The 19,382-nt window shown below is 45.0% G+C and overlaps 1 protein-coding gene across 6 annotated transcripts in view; it reads right to left on the bottom strand.

Annotated features, from left to right (window-relative positions):
* Positions 1–6,202: 6,202 nt before the first annotated feature.
* The window catches only part of DOCK9 (dedicator of cytokinesis 9), a 287,950-nt gene continuing 274,770 nt past the window's right edge, over positions 6,203–19,382 (bottom strand). For all 6 annotated transcript variants that reach the window (XM_004577379.4, XM_058670515.1, XM_004577380.4 and 3 more), the window contains exons 50-53: positions 13,468–13,658; positions 9,734–9,834; positions 9,461–9,599; positions 6,203–7,457 (exon numbers count right to left, since the gene is read on the bottom strand). In XM_004577379.4, coding sequence (XP_004577436.2) covers positions 7,335–7,457; positions 9,461–9,599; positions 9,734–9,834; positions 13,468–13,658 — 554 coding nt within the window. In that variant the 3' untranslated portion in view covers positions 6,203–7,334. The remainder of the gene's footprint in view (positions 7,458–9,460; positions 9,600–9,733; positions 9,835–13,467; positions 13,659–19,382) is intronic.

The raw sequence follows: 19,382 nt of genomic DNA, 5'->3' as shown, positions 1-19,382 counted from the left end.
CCTGCTGCATCTCACCTCTAGGCATGGGCTCAGGCCTTCAGGGTAGGTGATCCGGCCCCTCTTCAGTCACTGTTTCTGGCCAGGGGGAAGGAGGTGGCCGCTGCATTGGAACAACTGCTGGGGTTACTAATCAGCAATTCCAGGAGCTGCTCCTGCATACAGTGTGGGAGAAGCAGCAAGATAGGGGTTGAATCTGGGATGGGCTAGAGGAGTGCTTCTTTGAGTGTTTTGTGGGACACTGGTCCTTGGAAGGTTCTAGAGAAACAAGAGTGTCTCCGTTAGTTTAGGGAAAAGTTGCTTATAGAGACCTTCTTAAAATGCTCTGGAGTTCAGAAAAGATACCCCAAAATACCATTCAGGAGCAACACAATCACCTTCAGTCTTCTCAGGGACATTTCATCAGCCAAAGGAAGACTGAATTGGGATGACAGAGGAAGACCACACCTGGGATACGTGGCACATAGTCCCCGGCCGTTGTCTGCTTTCCATGCCCAACAAGCTGCTCTAAAAATCATTCACTCTTCCTTAAACATTGCCCACATCTCCCCTCCCTAGCAGGTTCCTAAGCCTCAACCATCACCCATTGTGTGCCACATGTCTCCTGCTCTTGTCCTTCACCAGTTTATTTCAGCAAAACCAATTATCGAACCTTCAGAGGGAGAAGCTGAACTTCCCAACAAACACAAAGTCCATAAAAAAAGGCTTTGAGTCATTCTTTAGGGAAAAACCTGCTCAATGTATCACACCAAGAAACACTCCCCCTGCTTTTAACATTTGTTTTTTGACTTCTTCTCATAGTGTCAATTAAAACTCCAATAACATTCCACAGAACATACACAGGAACACATTGGTCCAAAGGATTATGGAGTATGAACTGATGCTGAATTTTCCTCTTCTTTCCTCATTTGGGGTAAACTGTGATTTAAGAAAGGAGTGGGGATTAATGCTGTGGTGTTGTGGCTAAAGCTGCTGCCTGTGGTGCCACATGGGTGCCAGCTGGAGTCCAAGCTGCTCCACTTCCATTCCTGCTTTTTGCTAATGTGCCTGGGAAAGCAATGGAAGATGGCCCAAGTCCTTGGGCCCTTGCACCCACGTGGGCGATCCAGAAGAAGCTCCCAGCATTGAACCAGCCTAGTCCAGATGTTGCAGCTATTTGGGGAGTGAACCAAGAGATAGAAGATCTCTCTCACCCTCTCTGTAACGCAGACTTTCAAATAAATCTTTTCAAAAATAATTTTTAAAATTAGGGTGACGGAGTAAAGGGGGGAGGAACAAACTAAAAAAATAAAAAAAATTAAAAATGAGAGAGATATTAACTTGGGGCTTAACATGAATCATCAGTAATCTGAACTGATTTGACCCTGAGGGTCTCCCTAGTGCTGGAAACTATTGTTATTCGCTTTATACAATGAGCACACTGAGGTAAAGGAAAATTAGTCAAACAGCTGAAGTCAAACAGCTAGTTGATGTGGACTGAATTATGTTCCAGTTCACCTTCAGTGGCTTCATTTCCTTGTCTATTTGCTCACATCCAAATAATAGCATTAAGCCACATTGGTCATTCTATAGGCTGTAAAAGTACACTATAAACTGTGATTGTAGCATTTGTCATAAAACCTCCAAATACCACCACTGCCAATAAAGATTCTCAGTTTAAAGGAGACAAATGTCCAGCTCTATAACTGCCCTTGAATTCTGTGGAAAGCGATCTGGTGATGCTGGCCAGAATTAACCTATGTGTTGTCCTTGGATCTAGCAATTCTCCAGAGATAGAAACTGTGCAAAAAGGAAAACATAATTAGTACGGCATCTCTCTAAACCTTAACACTCCATATCCTTTCTTGCAGTGGGTGTTCAAATCTGTGATCTGTTGTCACTGAGCATCACAGAATTGGAACTTGAAAGGGTTGTTTACCACAAGGTACTGGAGGCTGGGGAGCCTGAGGCCACAGCACTGGCACCTGCTATATCAGAAACAATTGTGCCAGCTCAAATCCCTCTTTGTTTAAGTCACTAAAACCATCCTGGAGACTCCATCCTTATAACCTTAGCTAATCCTGATTACTCTCCTAAGGTGCCACCTCCATATCACCAACAACATCCATCAGATTTCCAACACAACTTTGACAGCACAGAGTCAATGCACAGTGGTGGATGATGCTTTTTCCTCCCGTGGAAGAAGAAAAGCAACTCCACACCCCCTCTCTGGAGGTGCTGCCTGTCTCCCTGCTCTATGGATTTACCCAGGGATGTTCCTGTCCAATCCCGTCTTGGATCTTCTACCACATGACCAAATAAAGGTGTTTCTTTTTAAATATTTATTTTTATTGGAAAAGCAGATACACAGAGAGAAGGAGAGACAGAGAAAAAGATCTTCCGTCTGATAATTCACTTCCTAAGTGACCACAGTGGCTAGAGTTGAGCTATCCGGAGCCAGAAGCCAGGAGCTAGGAGCAGGGAGCTTCTTCCAGGTTTCCCACATGGGTGCAGATCCCAAGGCTTTGCACCATCCTCGACTACTTTCCTAGGTCACAAGCAGGGAGCTGGATGGGAAGTGGAGCAGCCAGGATACAATTCAGTGACCATACGGGATCCCAGCATATGCAGGGTGAGGATTTAGCCACTAGGCTACCACATTGGGCCCTTGTGTGATTAATTATTCCTTTCTCTACTGGACAATTTTCAAACAACAGTGGATACTCTTGGAACACACTGAATATGACTAGATTCAGCTGGTTATTTCTGCGTTCAAATGCTTCGTTCATGTGGCTTGCAGAACACTTTTCTCTCTTGATCCTCTTACATCACCAGCTTCCCCTTCAGGGTTTTGTCAGCTGCTCCTCTCGTTGGTGGTCTCTGGATGCTGGGGGCATCCAGTCGCCACTTCTGCAACCTTCTACCCAACATCCACTTCCAGAAAGCCTTTCCTACTGTTATCCTGGAGGGAAAAGGGGCAGGCGGAAAGTCCCTGACAATACATACCTTTACCTTAAGCCTTGTAACCACTACTTAATTTGGGGTGCAACTTCAGCTGCCCATTCCCTTGCAGACTGGTGAACCTTGCAATAAAGCCTGGTTTATCATCGTTTTGGGCTTGGCAGCCCCGCTGTGGTTTTTTATCTAACACCAAGTCATGGTGGCAGCTTTGCTTCCTTGTGCCCCTTACTTCCAATGACCTTCACCACAAAAGGTCAAGCTGACCTTTTGAACATCCAACTCTATTGATTGTCTATCCTGTCTTCATTTGCTTTCTGCTTCAGCAGAAATGCTGTCTTACGGTGGCCAATGGGGGCACTCTATGGCAGTTCTCCTTCCCTCGGTCCTCATCCCCTCTCCTCTAGGCTGCTCTGTGAACAGGCCACACCACCTCTGCCGCTTCTAAGGAAATTCCTGTTCCCTCGGGTCCCACAAAAGCTTGTCTGTCACATCTCTCAAATATACTTTTATCAGAGAGCACCCCACACCCAGCGCCACAGAGACACCTCCATCCCAGCACCACCCACTTTCCTGCATATCCTGGGCACTGCTGAAGTTCCAGGTACACTGGATCATCATTTGTTTCCCATCTCTGGATCACAGGCCTCACAAGGTGGGACTCTTGTTTCAATCATGGATGAATCCCTAGAGCTTAAAGCAATGTCTATCAAGGCAGGCACTCGAGACACATGCCAAGTGAATGGAGGATGCTTTTCTACTGTTACCTATTGCTGTGGCTTTGATATTTGTCCATTCCAACATTCATGTTGAAGTTATATTGCCACTATAACAGGAGATAGGGCCTGCTGAGCATACTGGGTCATAAGGATTTCTCTTTCATGAGAGGGTCTAACATCTTTAAAAAGAGGTGGGGAGGGGTTTTCAAGAAGGACTTTGTTTCTTTGTCCTCCTATGCTATGTGATAATGGCCTCTTCCCATTTGACAGGATGCAGCATTCAAGGCACCACCTTAAGAGTGTAGATTGAACTTCGATGAGACAATGAGCCTTTGAATAAGTTTTCCAGCTTCCAGACTGTTTGAAATAAACTTCCATTCTTTTTTTTTTTAAGATTTATTCATTTTATTACAGCCAGATATACACAGAGGAGGAGAGACAGAGAGGAAGATCTTCCGTCCGATGATTCACTCCCCAAGTGAGCCGCAATGGCCGGTGCGCGCCGATCCGATGCCGGGAACCAGGAACCTCTTCCGGGTCTCCCATGCGGGTGCAGGCATTGGGCCGTCCTCGACTGCTTTCCTAGGCCACAAGCAGGGAGCTGGATGGGAAGTGGGGCTGCCGGGATTAGAACCGGCGCCCATATGGGATCCTGGCCATGTTCAAGGCGAGGACTTTAGCCGCTAGGCCACGCCACCGGGCCCTAAACTTCCATTCTTTAAACATGACTCAAGTAATCCATTACAGCAGCACAAATAGGAATATGACAATTATAAGTCTACAAGGATAAAAAAAATGAACTCTAGGCTAAGTGAGTCTTCTATGCTCATTTAAGGTAGGCTGGCTGTTATAAGCCTGGTGTATGATAAGCTAGAAACATTAAATGTTATTTTCTTTTTTTAAAACATTTTTAAAAAATTTTTATTGCAAAGTCAGATATACAGAAAGGAGGAGAGACACAGAGAAAGATCTTCCATCTGATGATTCACTTTCCAAGCGGCTGCAATGGCTGGAGCTGAGCTGATCTGAAGCTAGGAGCCAGGAGCTTCTTCCAGGTCTCCCACACAGGTGTAGGATCCTAAGACTTTGGGCTGTCCTCGACTGCTTTCCCAGGCCACAAGCAGAGAGCTGGACGGGAAGTGGAGCTGCTGGGATAAGAACCGGCACCTACATGGGATCCTGGCATGTTCAAGGCAAGTACTCTAACTACTAGGCCACTGTACCAGGGCCCCATCACCCATTTTCAATCTTACCTTCTACAGATTTTCTAGACTTCTATTTATCTTACTATGTGATAAGTTGAATTTCACAGCTTCTTAGAGAAAGTTTTAGGAAGTCCAGCTCAATGACTGACTCTGAAAGCTACGATCACATGAATTGAGGCCTGTTACGTGAGGCTGAGATGGCATCCCTTCACTGGGCTTTTCCCAATACATAAGTCTGGACAGACTCATGGGTGGGCTGTTGCATCATCACAGTTCTTTACCATATTCAAGGTCTCTTCTTTCCACTGATGAATAGAGAATGCTTCAGATGCCCCTAGATCCTTGGTCATGTGTGCTGCAGAGGAACTCAGCACTACAAGCTGTCTTGCTGTAGTTGCTTGTGTGCGCCAAGATAGTCTTTCCAGACCTTCAAGTAGAAACTCAGTTACTTCTAAGGCTCCTCTTCCTTCCAGGACCTGACCTAGATGGGACTGAGGACCATGGGCTCACTTACCTGCTGGGTCCCGTGGGCAACCATGGACCCACTTACCTGCTGGGCCCTCTGGGAGACCATAGACCTATTTAGCTGCTAGGCTGCCTGGGCGACCATAGACCCACTCACCTATTGGGCACCCTGGGTGACCACGAACCATTTCACCTGCTGGGCACCCTGGGCAACCATGGACCAACTTACCTGTTGGGTCCCCTGGGAGACCATGAGCCCACTCTCCTGCTGGCCCTCCTGGGCACCAGAGGCATGATTAGCATCTGCAAACCGGACCACTGCATTACCAGTTCAGTGTTTGGGGTGGTGTGGGGGTCCCAGGGGTATGTGTGCATATGTGGTCCCCTGTGCAACTCAGGGACAAATGACCACTCTATTTAAGAGTATGCATCTCAGCAACAAGAAAGGAAGATGATAAAGATGACAGTTTTGATATGGCTGACAAAGAAAAGCCAGAGGTAACAAATATGGGGTGTGTCTGTACTCCCAAGTTGGGAGTACATGGGGCAGACCATGGCAGACCACAGGCAGACCATGGTACTACGGAGCTGTTACTTGAATTCTCTGGAAAACATGACCCTAGGGCTGCGTTTTGAAACCTGTATCATGGAAACTTTCACCAAAGCCGAGACACTGGTGTTATAGTTTCCCATGGAACAAACTTCAGCTTTCATAATTATGGACATTGCACCAATCTTGTTTGATTTACCCACCTTCTTGGCTGTCTCTCAAGTATTTGAAAGAAAAATTCCAGTTTACAAGTTATTTCAGCTTCAAGTGTTTCAGCATTTTATCTGTCCCAGGACTGTCCCACAAAAAATACTCAGTATCCACTACCAGAAAATCAGCAATATTATTTTTAATACATACATGGTATAGAATGTTTAATTACAGCAGGGCAGTGGTTCCAGTTAAATAAAATTAAAAACCTTTCTTTCCCCAAATATAAAATTACTAAATTAATGTCTTTAAAAGAAAATATAACATGGTGAAAGCTTTAAATTATACCACCGTTCATCACAGGATTTATGATCTATCAATTACATACTTCACCATTTTGGCAAAAGGATGAAGATTTCTTTTTTAAAACAGTTTATAAACCTAATATAGCAAAGACTGTATACATCTCTGTATTGCACTTTCTTATGTACAAGAATAAAACGGTCAAGTCTATTTCATATACTAAGACCAGAACTAATCTGTCACAATTAAACCTAATGGAGAAACCTCAATGTGGATATTAAAAATGTAGAAATGTGACACATGTATGTACAGAATGCTGACTCTGCATTAACAAACTATATACATAGTAATAGACTACTTTTTTCTTTTTAGTTAGTTGTGTTTATTAATACAGGCCTTTGGTTCTAAACTTCTTGACTAGTTTTAAGCCCACATAATTTCTTTAACTTTCATATTTTTTTAAATGCAAGGGAATGCATATAAAAGCACTAACTCTCCTGGTTTGCCGGTACAAAAATTATAACGGTCAGTTCCTTTAGTTCATCAAAAACTAGTCACAAAAATAGTTTTTATATTCAACCTGAATGTGCCACAGGAAAGAAAAATATTTTCAAGATTCTCCAGCTTAGCTGAAAGGCCAAAGGGCCCCTCCTCCCTCTTGAGTTGCTGCCACCACTCTGTACCCTCTGGGACACTTTTACTTAAGGCCCTTTGCTGTCATCAACTCTGGAAGGACCAAAGTGACCCCCAGCTTCAGAGTGCTCACCAGACTCCTCTGTCAGGACACAATGAAAACTGAGTATTGCCAGTGAGATTTAAAAAAATACATGCAGCTTTCTTCTGATTCCATAGAAAACCTACCACGAAATACCACAGTCCTTTATTCCCTTTTGCTCCCAGGCCCCATGGCTTCTCCCTGTGCTCAGTCTCCCCAGTGATGAGCTTGGGAAATCATCCTGAGTTTGCAAGTGATCAAGTCAGTCCCCACGTGCGCTCCCCGAGGCATCATCACACGACGGAGGACGAGCTGGTCAGCCCGTGCACCATTGTGCTTGTTGGAGTCCCACTGATGGCGTTGAAGATGTGAAGCGAATTCGGTAGCACGTTTGCCTTCTCCTCCAGGGGGCAGATCTTGAGGCACAGAAACACAACATCAGGACAGTGCAAGGCCCCACACAAGCATTTCTCAAACCATGCACTGCACCTGACACACCCAATTTGTCATCCGTAACTGTGAGCAATGGTGCCTGTGGACAGCTTGGCTCTGGCGCATCGCTTCAGCTGATCTAGTAAAGGACTGCTTCCCAGACAGGATTGTTGTGAGAAAGTAAAGAACGCACATCTTGCTTCACTGATAGGGAAAACGGAGAGGCTCTGGACTCACCAGATCTTAAGGTGACTTGATTTATCTTACATACATTTGACTGGGTCATGCCTTGGGCCCATCCCTTGAAAAAGCCTTCTGAGAGTATTTGGAACATTTGTATTTCTCTCCTGGACCCTTCTTCCAGGGTCTTCCAGACTTCCACCCTGGGAAAGGGAGACTCGATATTCTTTGTCTCTGCTCCAGTGGGGGCTGGCAGGAATCTGAGTGCAGGATTTCACTTCTGGCCAGGAGGTGAGTCCCTAAGCAAGGACATCCCTAGGCAAGGGCTCCTCTGGAAACACTGAAGGCCAGCCTATCTCTGCTTCTGGTTCAAAGAGGTCCGAGCTGCAAAGTGCTGCACGGAATGTTCGCACAACCTGAGACTTCAACAGTTGCGGCCCATGGTTTCTTCCTACAGTCATCTTTTCCAGGGCTGAATGCTGCCTCTGTTTACGTTCTAGAGGCCCCGTGGGTAAGAGCTTCTGTTTTCTAAGCAAATGTGATCCCAGCAGACCTACCCTCCCTCTGCTGTTTCATTATTCACACATTCATTTTTCAAATTGTTTGATTTTTCCCCCTGCCCTTTCAATAGCCAAGAGAGGCTTGCTTTCCTTGAAGGATACACTGCCAAGACACCAACGTCTATGGCTGCTCAGTCAGAATTTTATCAGAATCAGTGTAATCAGAAAAAATAAAGTCAAAACATGACATTACCATCCCATCTGAACGTGTTAGCATGGAAAAGAAAAAAAAATGCAAGTGATTTAAAGCTCAACAACGGCTGATCATTTCTTACAACGGAAATTTCCTAACGGAATCACTGCAGCACAGGATGACTGACACAAACGACTCTGGTTTCCATTTCCCAAGACAGAAGGGCAGTAATACAGGCAAGTGCTGCACAGGGGCTAAGATTAAAGACAAAGACCACAACATGACTTGCATGGAAGACACACCATAGTCTTGTGTGTTAAAAGCAATCATGTTGATGGCATTCTGGGTGCTGTGGCCAACTATCTCTCGGGTGACAGCTGAGCCCACCGTGAGAACCCTACAGGAGAAATTTACAAGGGGAGGAAAGACAGCAAAGCAATCAGGAAAAATGCCCTAAAGACAAAAAAAAAAAAAGCCAGTAGAAACTGCCTGGGGCATGCAGGTCAACTGTCAATAGCTAAAAGTGGATTAGTTCTTTTTTTTTTTTATTGTTTATTCATTAATTACATTGTGTTGTAATTTCGTAGGAACTGGGATTCTCCCCACCCCTCCCCACATGGTGGGTTCCTCCACCTTGTTGCTTAATCATAGTTCAAGTTCATTTGAGATTCCCTCTTTGCAAGCATATGCCGAGCATAGAGTCCATCATCATATATTCACACAGCAAAAGATATTTATATAATAGGCAATTCCTTAAACACAGCAGAGAAAGCTCTCCCCCGTCCTCGCCCTTGCTTCCCTCAATGGATTGAATGCATAAACTTGCAAGAGCTGTGTGTGTAATACCAGTTTTACCAGTTTTGGGGTTGGGAGGTGAGGATTTGTTTGCTTTAATTTTGTTTGAGATGGGGAGGGGAAGGGTCAGAGCTTAGGAAACAGAAGGACTGCTCACACAGCAAGGAGGTGAGTACTCTCCCCTTGGTCACTTCAGTAATGGCCGAGAGAACTATGACGCCACATATTCTGGAGGCTTCGCTCATCACAGACCCCCCAACTAATCCTCATTCCCTAAATGAGAAGAACTCCAAGCAGATGGCGACAGGATGGCACCTACCTGCTCGTGCATGATCTCAGAGAGCTCCTTGGCCATCTCCCTGTAGTTGGCTTTCATTTCCTCCTGATACTCTAATTGGTCTTCTTTAATCAGACGCTCATTTACTGCCAGAGCTTGACCACAAGCTTCCACAAATTGCCTGGAATGGTGTGGGAAGGGCACAGAAGGGCAAACAGGGGACAAAGAGTGAGTCTACCTGGCAAAATTTCTTTCCTGAATGAACTTAGAAATGGTCCATCTTTGAAGAGAAAGAGATATTTCCAGTGTCTTTACCTGAAAACTTCTTTCAGCAACTTCACTTTATTGTCAGGGTATCTTTTCGTGTTTGTGTCATCTAAGAAAGCTCGGGCATAGGCCAATGGACCGGCATTGACCTAGACAAAGAGCAAAGATTCACCATCTTAAGTTTCAGATGGCAAGCACTAAAAAGCTGTTTGAGTTAATCATGACTCCCCCACCCCAAGAAAAAAAATAAGTTGTCAATAAGATTTACACTGTTACTTATATGTCTCATAGGGCACAGTCACAATGGTTAATCCTAATGAAGAAATCAATGCTGGAAAATGTAAGGACCCGTTAGCAGTTGAATAACTAATGAGCAAAATGTCAGCGATCGCGGCAGGTGCAGTGGTTTAGATGCTGTTTAAAATGCCCTTGCCCCGTACTGGAGTTCCTGGGCTTGTATTCCTGCTACTCGCTCCATCTAGTTTTCTCCTAATGTGTTCTCTGGGAGACAGGAGGTGCTGACTCTCTTGGACATGGGTGCTTGCTACTTCCATGGAAAATCTAGACTAAGACCTGGGCTCTTGTCTTCAGCCTGGCCCAGTCCAGGCTGCTGTAGGCATGTGGGGAGTAAATGAATGGATGGAAGATCTCTCTCTGTCTTTTCAATTTAAACAAACAAACAAACAAACAAACAAAGAAACAAAACCTAAAACCAGAGATCAGAGATTGTATTCCAACTCTGTATCAAGTATTATTACTACTATAAGGTATTTAACCATTGGAATAGTGAAAAATGGAAAAAATATTTATGCTAGTCAACTATTGGCTGAGTGGTGGAGACAGTAATGAACAACTTGCTCTCTTAGATAAAGCAACTGTTTGAGGTGTGTTCACAAACCAAAGGTTAGAGGCATTTATCAATGCCTCTCTTCCAATTAACTGACAAGTGTTCTCTGATAAGTCAGCAGATGTAGGAATACAGCAAAAACAAAGCTGGATACAGTAGATAGGAGAATGTTCCAGACATCTCAGGTAGCTTGGAAAAGGACTTGATCATGTGGTCATCACACAACTTTTCCTACAAGAGCTAGTGGCTTTGGAAAGCAAGGATCAGGAAGAGCTGTCTATAGCTCTGAGAGCCACAGTGTATGTGACCTTGGGAGCAATGCCAGGAGGGCTGGGCCCGAGACATGGGGAGAAAGCAACGACTAGCTAATCTCCTATGATGATCATCCTGTAAGGATAGGATTTGATGAGGCTAAACATGTGTAGCAGCCATGTTAATAACCTAAAGATGACAGTCTCAAATCATATAATTTTATGTCCTATTTTAGGAAGATGTAAAGGGGAAAACTTATGAGATTTCATGGGGGCTAAGATAACATGCTCGTTGGAACCAAGAAGCCATGAACGTAGTCCTGTCCTTCAGAGCAGCAACCCCAGTGAGCATGCTGCTGAAAAGAACTGCAGAAATACATAAATACAGCGAACTTAACATCTTCTGGTTCCAACTTCTTTGTTCCAATTAGTTCTTTGTTTGGGGGGCATAAGCGTGTGAGCGCTTCAAACAGGTTTAAAAAAAAATCAAATTGAAAGGAAACATGAATTTCCCATGAGGTCTTTGAAGACTATTTGTATAAATCTTATTTGAATAAGAAATTCTTTGCTTTTAAGGATGACTGAGCATTTTATAAACCATGAAGGTCATTGTCAAATGGCAGGGCCAATTTTCCCCATTAGAAGGTGCAACCGGTTCAGCCCCACCTTTCCTGGCACCCACACCCTTTGCTGGTCTTCTGACAGAGGATGGGTGTTTGCAGGCTGCCTCACTGAATGGTTCTGTTTTTAGCTACAGAAAATTTTGGCCTCAGACCCCATTATGAAGTCATCTACGTTGCTGGACTATTTACATTCATTTGCTGACTTCTTTTTCCCCCTTAAGTCTTTCAGGCCGTAAGAGCAGAAATTGAAAACATCTGAAAAAACTTTCATGGTGAATGACACTTAGAAAAATGCAGGGCGGGCCCGGCGGCATGGCCTAGCTGCTAAAGTCCTCGCCTTGAAAGCCCCGGGATCCCATATGGGCGCTGGTTCTAATCCCGGCAGCTCCACTTCCCATCCAGCTCCCTGCTTGTGGCCTGGGAAAGCAGTCGAGGATGGCCCAAAGCTTTGGGACCCTGCACCCAGGTGGGAGACCCGGAAGAGGTTCCTGGTTCCCGGCTTCGGATCAGCGTGCACTAGCCCGTTGCGGCTCACTTGAGGAGTGAATCATCGGATGGAAGATCTTCCTCTCTGTATATCTATCTTTGTAATAAACTGAATAAATCTTGAAAAAAAAAGAAAAATGCAGGGCAACAACTCATACTTCTTTAGTGCAGATCTGATGAAAAAATGAGCAAGAACTGAGTTCAGAAAACGAACCAAAATCCCAGACACATATTACAATTTGCCTGTAATTTTTGTAAGCCTAATTCTTTTTGTAAGAGAAAACAAAACAGCAGAGCTCAGGGATGTATGATGTGTCTATCTACTAATCCATCTATATCGATTCAGCTATCTAGATGGATAAGAAACAAACATAAGCTTGAATTATTTATAGGAATTAAAAATACTAACAAAAGGAAGAGGCATACTGGTCACAGAAAAGAGGTTAACACTTATCAATCACATAGAAAACTACAAATCATAAAAAGTTTGAGAACCTCTTGTTGAATGAAGTAAAATATGCAAAGAGAAAACCATGCTCATATGCACAGACTGATGAAATCTCACAAACCTATGTATGTCTTAATCACAGATGGTCTTTTCAATATATGGTACATTACTGAAATGGCCATATGGGCAAAATGCATGCATTTTCTAGAAGTTTATAAGTTTAACAAATTTTGCTTAATTATTTGAAAAGCAAAGTAGGAGAGAGAGAGAATTTTCCCTCTGCTGGTCACTCTGTGAATGTGTACCACAGCCGAGCCGAGCCCAGGACGCAGCACCTCCACCTCGGTCACCTGTGCTTCCTTCACAGGTGCGTCAGCAGGAAGCTGGGGCAGAAGTGGAGTGAGAGTCAATCCCAGGGACTTGGATATGGGATGTGCAGGTGTCCCAAGTGGTAGCTTAACCAGCTGCATGGTAATACTGATTCCAACAATATAGAGATCAGTACACCGATCTTTATTCTATATCACATACAAAAATCAATTCTGGATAGATTGCAGGCCTGAATGCAAACCCTGAACAAAGGAGAAAAATACCAAACACATTTGAAAATTTGGAAAAGACACAGATTTAAGAGGACTCCAATGGTGCTACCTTTGAAACAAATAAACAACAACAACAAAAAAAACGGTTTGGTTATATCAAAATGAAGACTTTCTGTTAATCAAAAGATGCTGTTAAAAGCTTACAGTGCTTTTCCAGATGTAGGTTTCATTGACAGCAGAACACAGTTTCATAAAGAAATCTACTGCCATCCACACTTTCTTATATTTGGAAGAGTCTTGACGTTTTAGTAAAGCGCCTAGAATTTCCCCTAATGGCTGATAAGCCAGGGAAGTGCACTTCCATGTTCCCATAAGATGATGTAGTGAATGATGTCTCAGAGAGGGTTGGCAGGGAGCCCTGGGGCTGCCCCTTTCTGGTACCAGGCCTGGTACTCAAGGAAGGTAACGGGGGTCACACAATAGTAACCCAGGGAGTGCAGCCAGACAATGAGTGGTGTGAAGGATGTGAATTTCGCAAGTCCCGGGGTGACCTCTCCCGCTTCCGGCTGGCTCTGCCTCGCTCACCTGGACGCTCACACTGCCCTGCAGCTTCAGCTGCAGCTTGATCATGTCCACCTCAGCCGAGGAGCACAGCTGCCGGAGCTCAGCCACCTTCTTACTCATCTCATCAATGGCCACTTCGATGGGGTTCAGGTCAGTGTGGTGCTGGTACATGACGGGGATGCGCTTCTTCACGTAGGGAAAGCAGTGAATGGCTGTGGAGGGACAAGGCCAGAGTTCAGCCACAGCTCAGAGCCCTTCCTGGTATGGAGGCAGAACACGTTACCATGCCCATTTACCCAGAGCTTGCTAGAGTCATGTGCTTCCTTTATACATGTGTATATTTAATGACAGGCAGTTTTCTATAAAGCCAAGAGTATGGGGTCCTAATAACCCATTCACCATGAAGTCTGCCTCTGAGCAGGGGAGGGCACTAGGCAGCCTAGGAAGTTACTTGGTCTGGCCCTTCCAAGACAGCTTGCAGATGGGACTTGAAACGCAGTAAGTCATAGTAGCCTAATTTCTAAATTGACAATTTGTGTGTGTCTCATGAGTGATGTCATTAAGTAACTGAATAACCTTTGGTAAATAAATAAATAAATAAATAACCCTCCCCCACTAGCTAAGCGATAGATCATTTGGTGATGATCCCTTGCTCTATCTTTTCATCCATGAATACCCCACATTTCCCTTGGGAGCTCTGAGACCTGAACGTAGGTCTAAGAGAGCTCAAAGACTCAACACCCTGAGGTGCTGCTGAACAGATCAAGCCCAAGACACAGTTTTGAAGAACCTCAAAATCAGAATCCCAACCATTTGCTCATTGTTCATTGCAATATTTTCTGCTTCTGTAACTTCCGCTTTGCTTGTTTGGCTAAGAAACTGTGCAAGCTTGCAGACCTAGCAGCCTAAGTGACATATGACAAGTCACAATGACAGAACATTCTTCAAGGCAAGGTCCCCTAGTATGCCTTTTAGATAACACTTGCTTACTCATAGTGTGCCTTATAAAGATATGAATTAATTGCCCAATAGCCGTTGCCCCATAGCCCGCCAATTTGCTTGTTTGAAAATTGCTTGCTGCACCAATAGAAACCTGCCAACTTGCACTTTTTAAAAGTTAAGGGTGTAACTGTGAAGAATCCCCTGAATTGTATAAACCCCCCTGCGATACTCTGTCTCGGAGTCTCAGCCTAGAGCCGCTGTGACGGTAACAGTTGGGACCCAAGTTCAGATATGCCGAGCTTAAATAAACTGCCCTTGTGCGCTTGCATCGACTTCAGATTCCTGGTGATTTCTGGGGATCTCAAAATCTGGGCATTACAGTTCCATCAAATACCCTGGAGGAAACTCATTTTTCTCCACAGAACAACTGAGTCTTTTCTTAAATCAACACAAATGTGACAACTTAAAGACAGAAAACAAAGAACATACTTCCAAGCAAAGCTTTTCATGAACCATTTCTTTTTAGGCTGTTGGAGCTGCAGGAATAATAAAGGTATTTTGAAACTAACAGCAATCAGTAGAATATTTGCTTTTCCTAGATGTTTTAACAAGAAAAAGCTAATACTACTTTCATTGATCATAAGATACTTGTCTCTGTCATTCGATGTATCTTCACGTACGAACAGACATGTAGACAAACACTTCCCAACTTCTTCACGTAGGAAGGAGTACTCCACGCTGCACGAGAGGCCTGCCTGTGGGATCTGTCACGGGGCTTGAGAGGAGTGATTCGAACACCCCATCCTGGACCCCGTGCCACTTCCTGCTTCCTCTTTCCCACAGCTTACAAAATGTGTGCCATTCTGGTTACCCACCAATGAGATGTAACCTCATGGCCTTACCTGAGAATCCCACTCCACCAGTCCCTGGGCCCGCGCACAGCCCTCCCAACAATCCCCACGCCCCCACACCCTGCAGGCTCACCTGGGTTGTGAATGAGCCTCCACGTGCGCCCCCTCTCCTTCTCCTTCCCCCTTTCTTCCTCTTCTCTTCCCTTTTTACCAGGCCTCCCCAGTCCTCTATCTCCCCTCGTCCCCTTCCCCTGCCCTGGCAGTCCCCCATCCTGCCGTCACGGCAGATGTGTCCCTTCTAGTTTTCTCCCCCTCCACCCCGCTTCTGTTCCTACCCTGCTGGAATAAAGGCCCTCCTAATACCTCACTGTGTCTTTATTTCAGCTTGTGGTAAACTTATTGTGAAAAGCAGACTTGGCTGTGAGAATTAGCTGCATGTAAGAACCTGAAGTGTGCTTTAAAACCTAACTGGGCTCACTGAGGTTCCACTTAACTCTAGTAAGAATGGCCCACATAAAGTACCAACAACATCTGCTGGCAAGGTTGCGGCGAAAAAGGAACCCTACTCCACTGCTGGTGGGATTGCAGGCTGGTACAACCAGCATGGAATATAATATGGATAATACTCAGGAAACTGAAAGTCCACCTGCCATATGAGCAGCAATTCCACTTCTAGGAATATATCCCAAAGACATGCTACATGAGAAAGCAAACTGCACCCCTGTGGTGAGGCAGGCAGTTAGTTCAGGGTCATGAGTTTGGAAGTCACTCCCCCCCCACCTAAGTGTTTCCTCTAGCCCACCTGTGACTCTCACCTATCACCTGAGAGGGGGTAGTATTGCATTGTTGTGCAACCATTCCCCTCACAAATCCCTCTAAAGGCTCTTGATAAGGAGGGGCTCCCGTGCTTCCCTTGTTCTGGCACTCCAACTCTTAGCCTCCCCAGTATCTCTGAGGACAGGTGTCCCCTGAGCATGGCCCCTGTGGGTCTCTATTCCTTCCCCTCTGTTCACTGCTTAGGTGGGATAATGAAGATAGCAACATTAAGATGCTTTGTATTTCCGGTTTGTGTGCTGTCGGGAGCTGCAGGAGAGGCACGGCCTAGCAGTAGTGGAATGTGGGAAGAGAGGCCACGGAAAGGTGAATGTAGCTTTTTAAGTGTGCCCAGGTTTTTCATTGTGTGTCTCTTAGGATAACTTATGTTGTTGGAGAAGCTGGGACATAGGTCTTCTGCTTAACAGATGGACTTGAGGGTAATGACCATTTGTTCCTCTTGGGGTTACAGTTGATTGGATTATGATTGGCTGGATTGCCATATGGACTTGTAATTTGCTATTTCTAGTGGGCTCTGTTATCACCAACCCTGGTTAATAAAGACTCCTTAATAAACCTTAGACATGTCTGGTGTGATCTCATTCGTACCCCGTAACACCCCTATGTTCATTGCAACACAATCAATAATCGCAAAAACTTGGAAGCAACATAAATACCCATTAACAGAGGACTGGATAAAGAAACTGTGGTTCGGGCCCGGCGCCGTGGCCTAGTGGCTAAAGTCCTCTCCTTGAACGCCCTGGGATCCCATATGGGCGCCGGTTCTAACCCCGGCAGCTCCACTTCCCATCCAGCTCCCTGCTTGTGGCCTGGGAAAGCAGTCGAGAACAGCCCAAAGCTTTGGGACCCTGCGCCCAAGTGGGAGACGTGGAAGAGGTTCCTGGTTCCCGGCTTTGGATCAGCACAGCACCGGCCATTGCGGCTCACTTAGGGAGTGAATCATCAGATGGAAGATCTTCCTCTCTGTCTCTCCTCCTCTCTATATATCTGACTTTGTAATAAAAATAAACAAATCTTTAAAAACCAACCAAACAAACAAAACAAAAGAAACTGTGGTTCATCTACACTATGGAATATTACTCAGCTATTTTAAAACATGAAATACAGGGGACCGGCAGGGTAGCCTAGCAGTTTAAAGTCCTCGCCTTGAATGCACCAGGATCCCATATGGGCACCGGTTCTAATCAAGGCGGCTCTGCTTCCCATCCAGCTCCCTGCTTGTGGCCTGGGAAAGCAGTTGAGGACGGCCCGAAGCCTTGGGACTCTGCACCCCTGTGGGAGACCTGGAAGAGGCTCTGGGTTGCTGGCTTCAGATCAGTTCAGCACCAGCCGTTGCGGCTGCTTGGGGAGTGAAACAACAGATGGAAGATCTTCCTCTCCGTCTCTCCTCCTCTCTGTATATCTGACTTTTAAATAAATAAATAAATAAATAAATAAATAAATACAGAAAAAAAAAAAAAAGAAAGAAATAGAATTGTTTGTGGCCAAATGGGTCAAACTGGAGACCATTATGCTAATGGAAATGAGCCAATTCCAAAAGGTCAGATACCATGTTTGCTCTAATATAAGATAATATGATGTCAAATCTAAGGGTGTTAAGTGTGAATTTTACCTTATTGCACTTCCTAGTTATTTGTACCTTTCATAATAAGATTTTGTTGTTGTAAGATTGATGCAATATAGGGCAGCAACCTCAATTCTTGTCTTGCAGGAAAGAATCTTCTTGCAGATAGTTTGGTTTCAAAGCAAGATCTAAAGAGAAAAGTAGCTCCAGTCCTAGTGGTAGGAGGGGGCTTCCAGAGAAAAGAGACCCAGACCTCCTGTCCTAGTGGCAGGAGGAAGGAAGAAAAATTCTAGACCTCCTGCCATAGAGGCAGGAGGAAGGAAGCAAAAATCCAAGTTAATGGTGGGGATAGTGTCTTTTACTTTGGGCCCAATGCAGTAGCCTAGCAGCTGGAGTCCTTGCCTTGAATGTGCCAGAATCCCATATGGGCACCGGTTCTAATCCTGGCAGCCCCACTTCCCATCCAGCTCCCTGCTTGTGGCCTGGGAAGGCAGTAGAGGATGGCCCAAAGCCTTGGGATCCTGCACCCACATGGGAGACCTTGGGAAAGTTCCTGGCTCCTGGCTTTGGACTGGCGCAGCACCAGCCGTTGCAGTCACTTGGGGAGTGAATTAGCAGATGGAAGATCTTCCTCTCTGTCTCTCCTCCTCTCTGTATGTCTGCCTTTCCAATACAAATAAATAAATTTTAAAAAAATAATAAAAATAAAACTTCACTTCAAAGGAGTTTTTCCATAAACATAGGAAAATTTCTGGTTTCCATGTACCTGGTTTTGGGACAAAAGGCCCAAAAAGTTGTTACTGGTTAACTTCCTCAGCCTCTTTCTGATGATAAACTGAGGTGGCCATTCCTTTGACAGTGACCAAGGTGGGCCAGTCTGCTTGCTAAGGGATGGGGATTATGAGGTTAAATACACCCCTTTGTTCTCCCTCAAGGGAAGAATGTGTTATTTAGAAGGATGAACCTGCTCTGGAAAAGTTGAGATATGGGGAGAAATACAATTTATATTTGAGAAAAATCACTCAGGGACCCAGAAAATCCTAACTCCTCACACATTGTGATGTAATTCATTAATCAATCAACCATAAGAGACTGTTTGTAATCACCAAAAACAAAATAAAACAAAAACCTAACATGGCTGTTAGACAATACATGCAGGCACTGTTACTCTGATAGACTCCGAGAGCAACGTTGGCAAGATGCCCATGGACATGCCGATGCCAGTTAGTGTAAAGGCACGAGGCCCTGGTGCTTGGATGGGGAGCAGAGGTTTCAAGTGGTAAAAAAGAGGTCACTAACCTTACTCAAAGAAAAATCTCGAGTTTATGCCAAGCATATCAGGTCCCTGGGATCTGGGATTTAGTGCTCAGCCTCCCTACCGCACCACAAGGAACCCTTACCAGCTCCTGGGCTTTGCCCCAAAGTCCTGTCAGATGACTCATTCCTTACCTCCTAAATGTCTAGGCTCAGATGTTACCCTCTCAACAAATCCTGTCCCAGTCACCCCATTGAAACTTCAACCCTCTCCTTCCACCTCCCATCCCCAATCTCCTGCTCTGGCCAGAACACAGGTTCTGTTCCAACACAGCCATCATTTACTTGTCACACTGAATGCCGCTCCTCATCTCCTCTTGCTAAGATGGGAGGTGTCCAATGTCACAGAACTTTGTGAGTGTGCCACGTAACAATGCTGCCAGAGCTCTGTGCACTTCTGCCCAAATGGCTACCTGAGAGCAAATTTGCCT

This window comes from Ochotona princeps, chromosome 12, assembly GCF_030435755.1.
Source record: "Ochotona princeps isolate mOchPri1 chromosome 12, mOchPri1.hap1, whole genome shotgun sequence".
Classification (NCBI taxonomy): domain Eukaryota; kingdom Metazoa; phylum Chordata; class Mammalia; order Lagomorpha; family Ochotonidae; genus Ochotona; species Ochotona princeps.
Note: the sequence above shows the minus strand (reverse complement) of the source record. Positions and strands in the feature narration are given on the sequence as shown.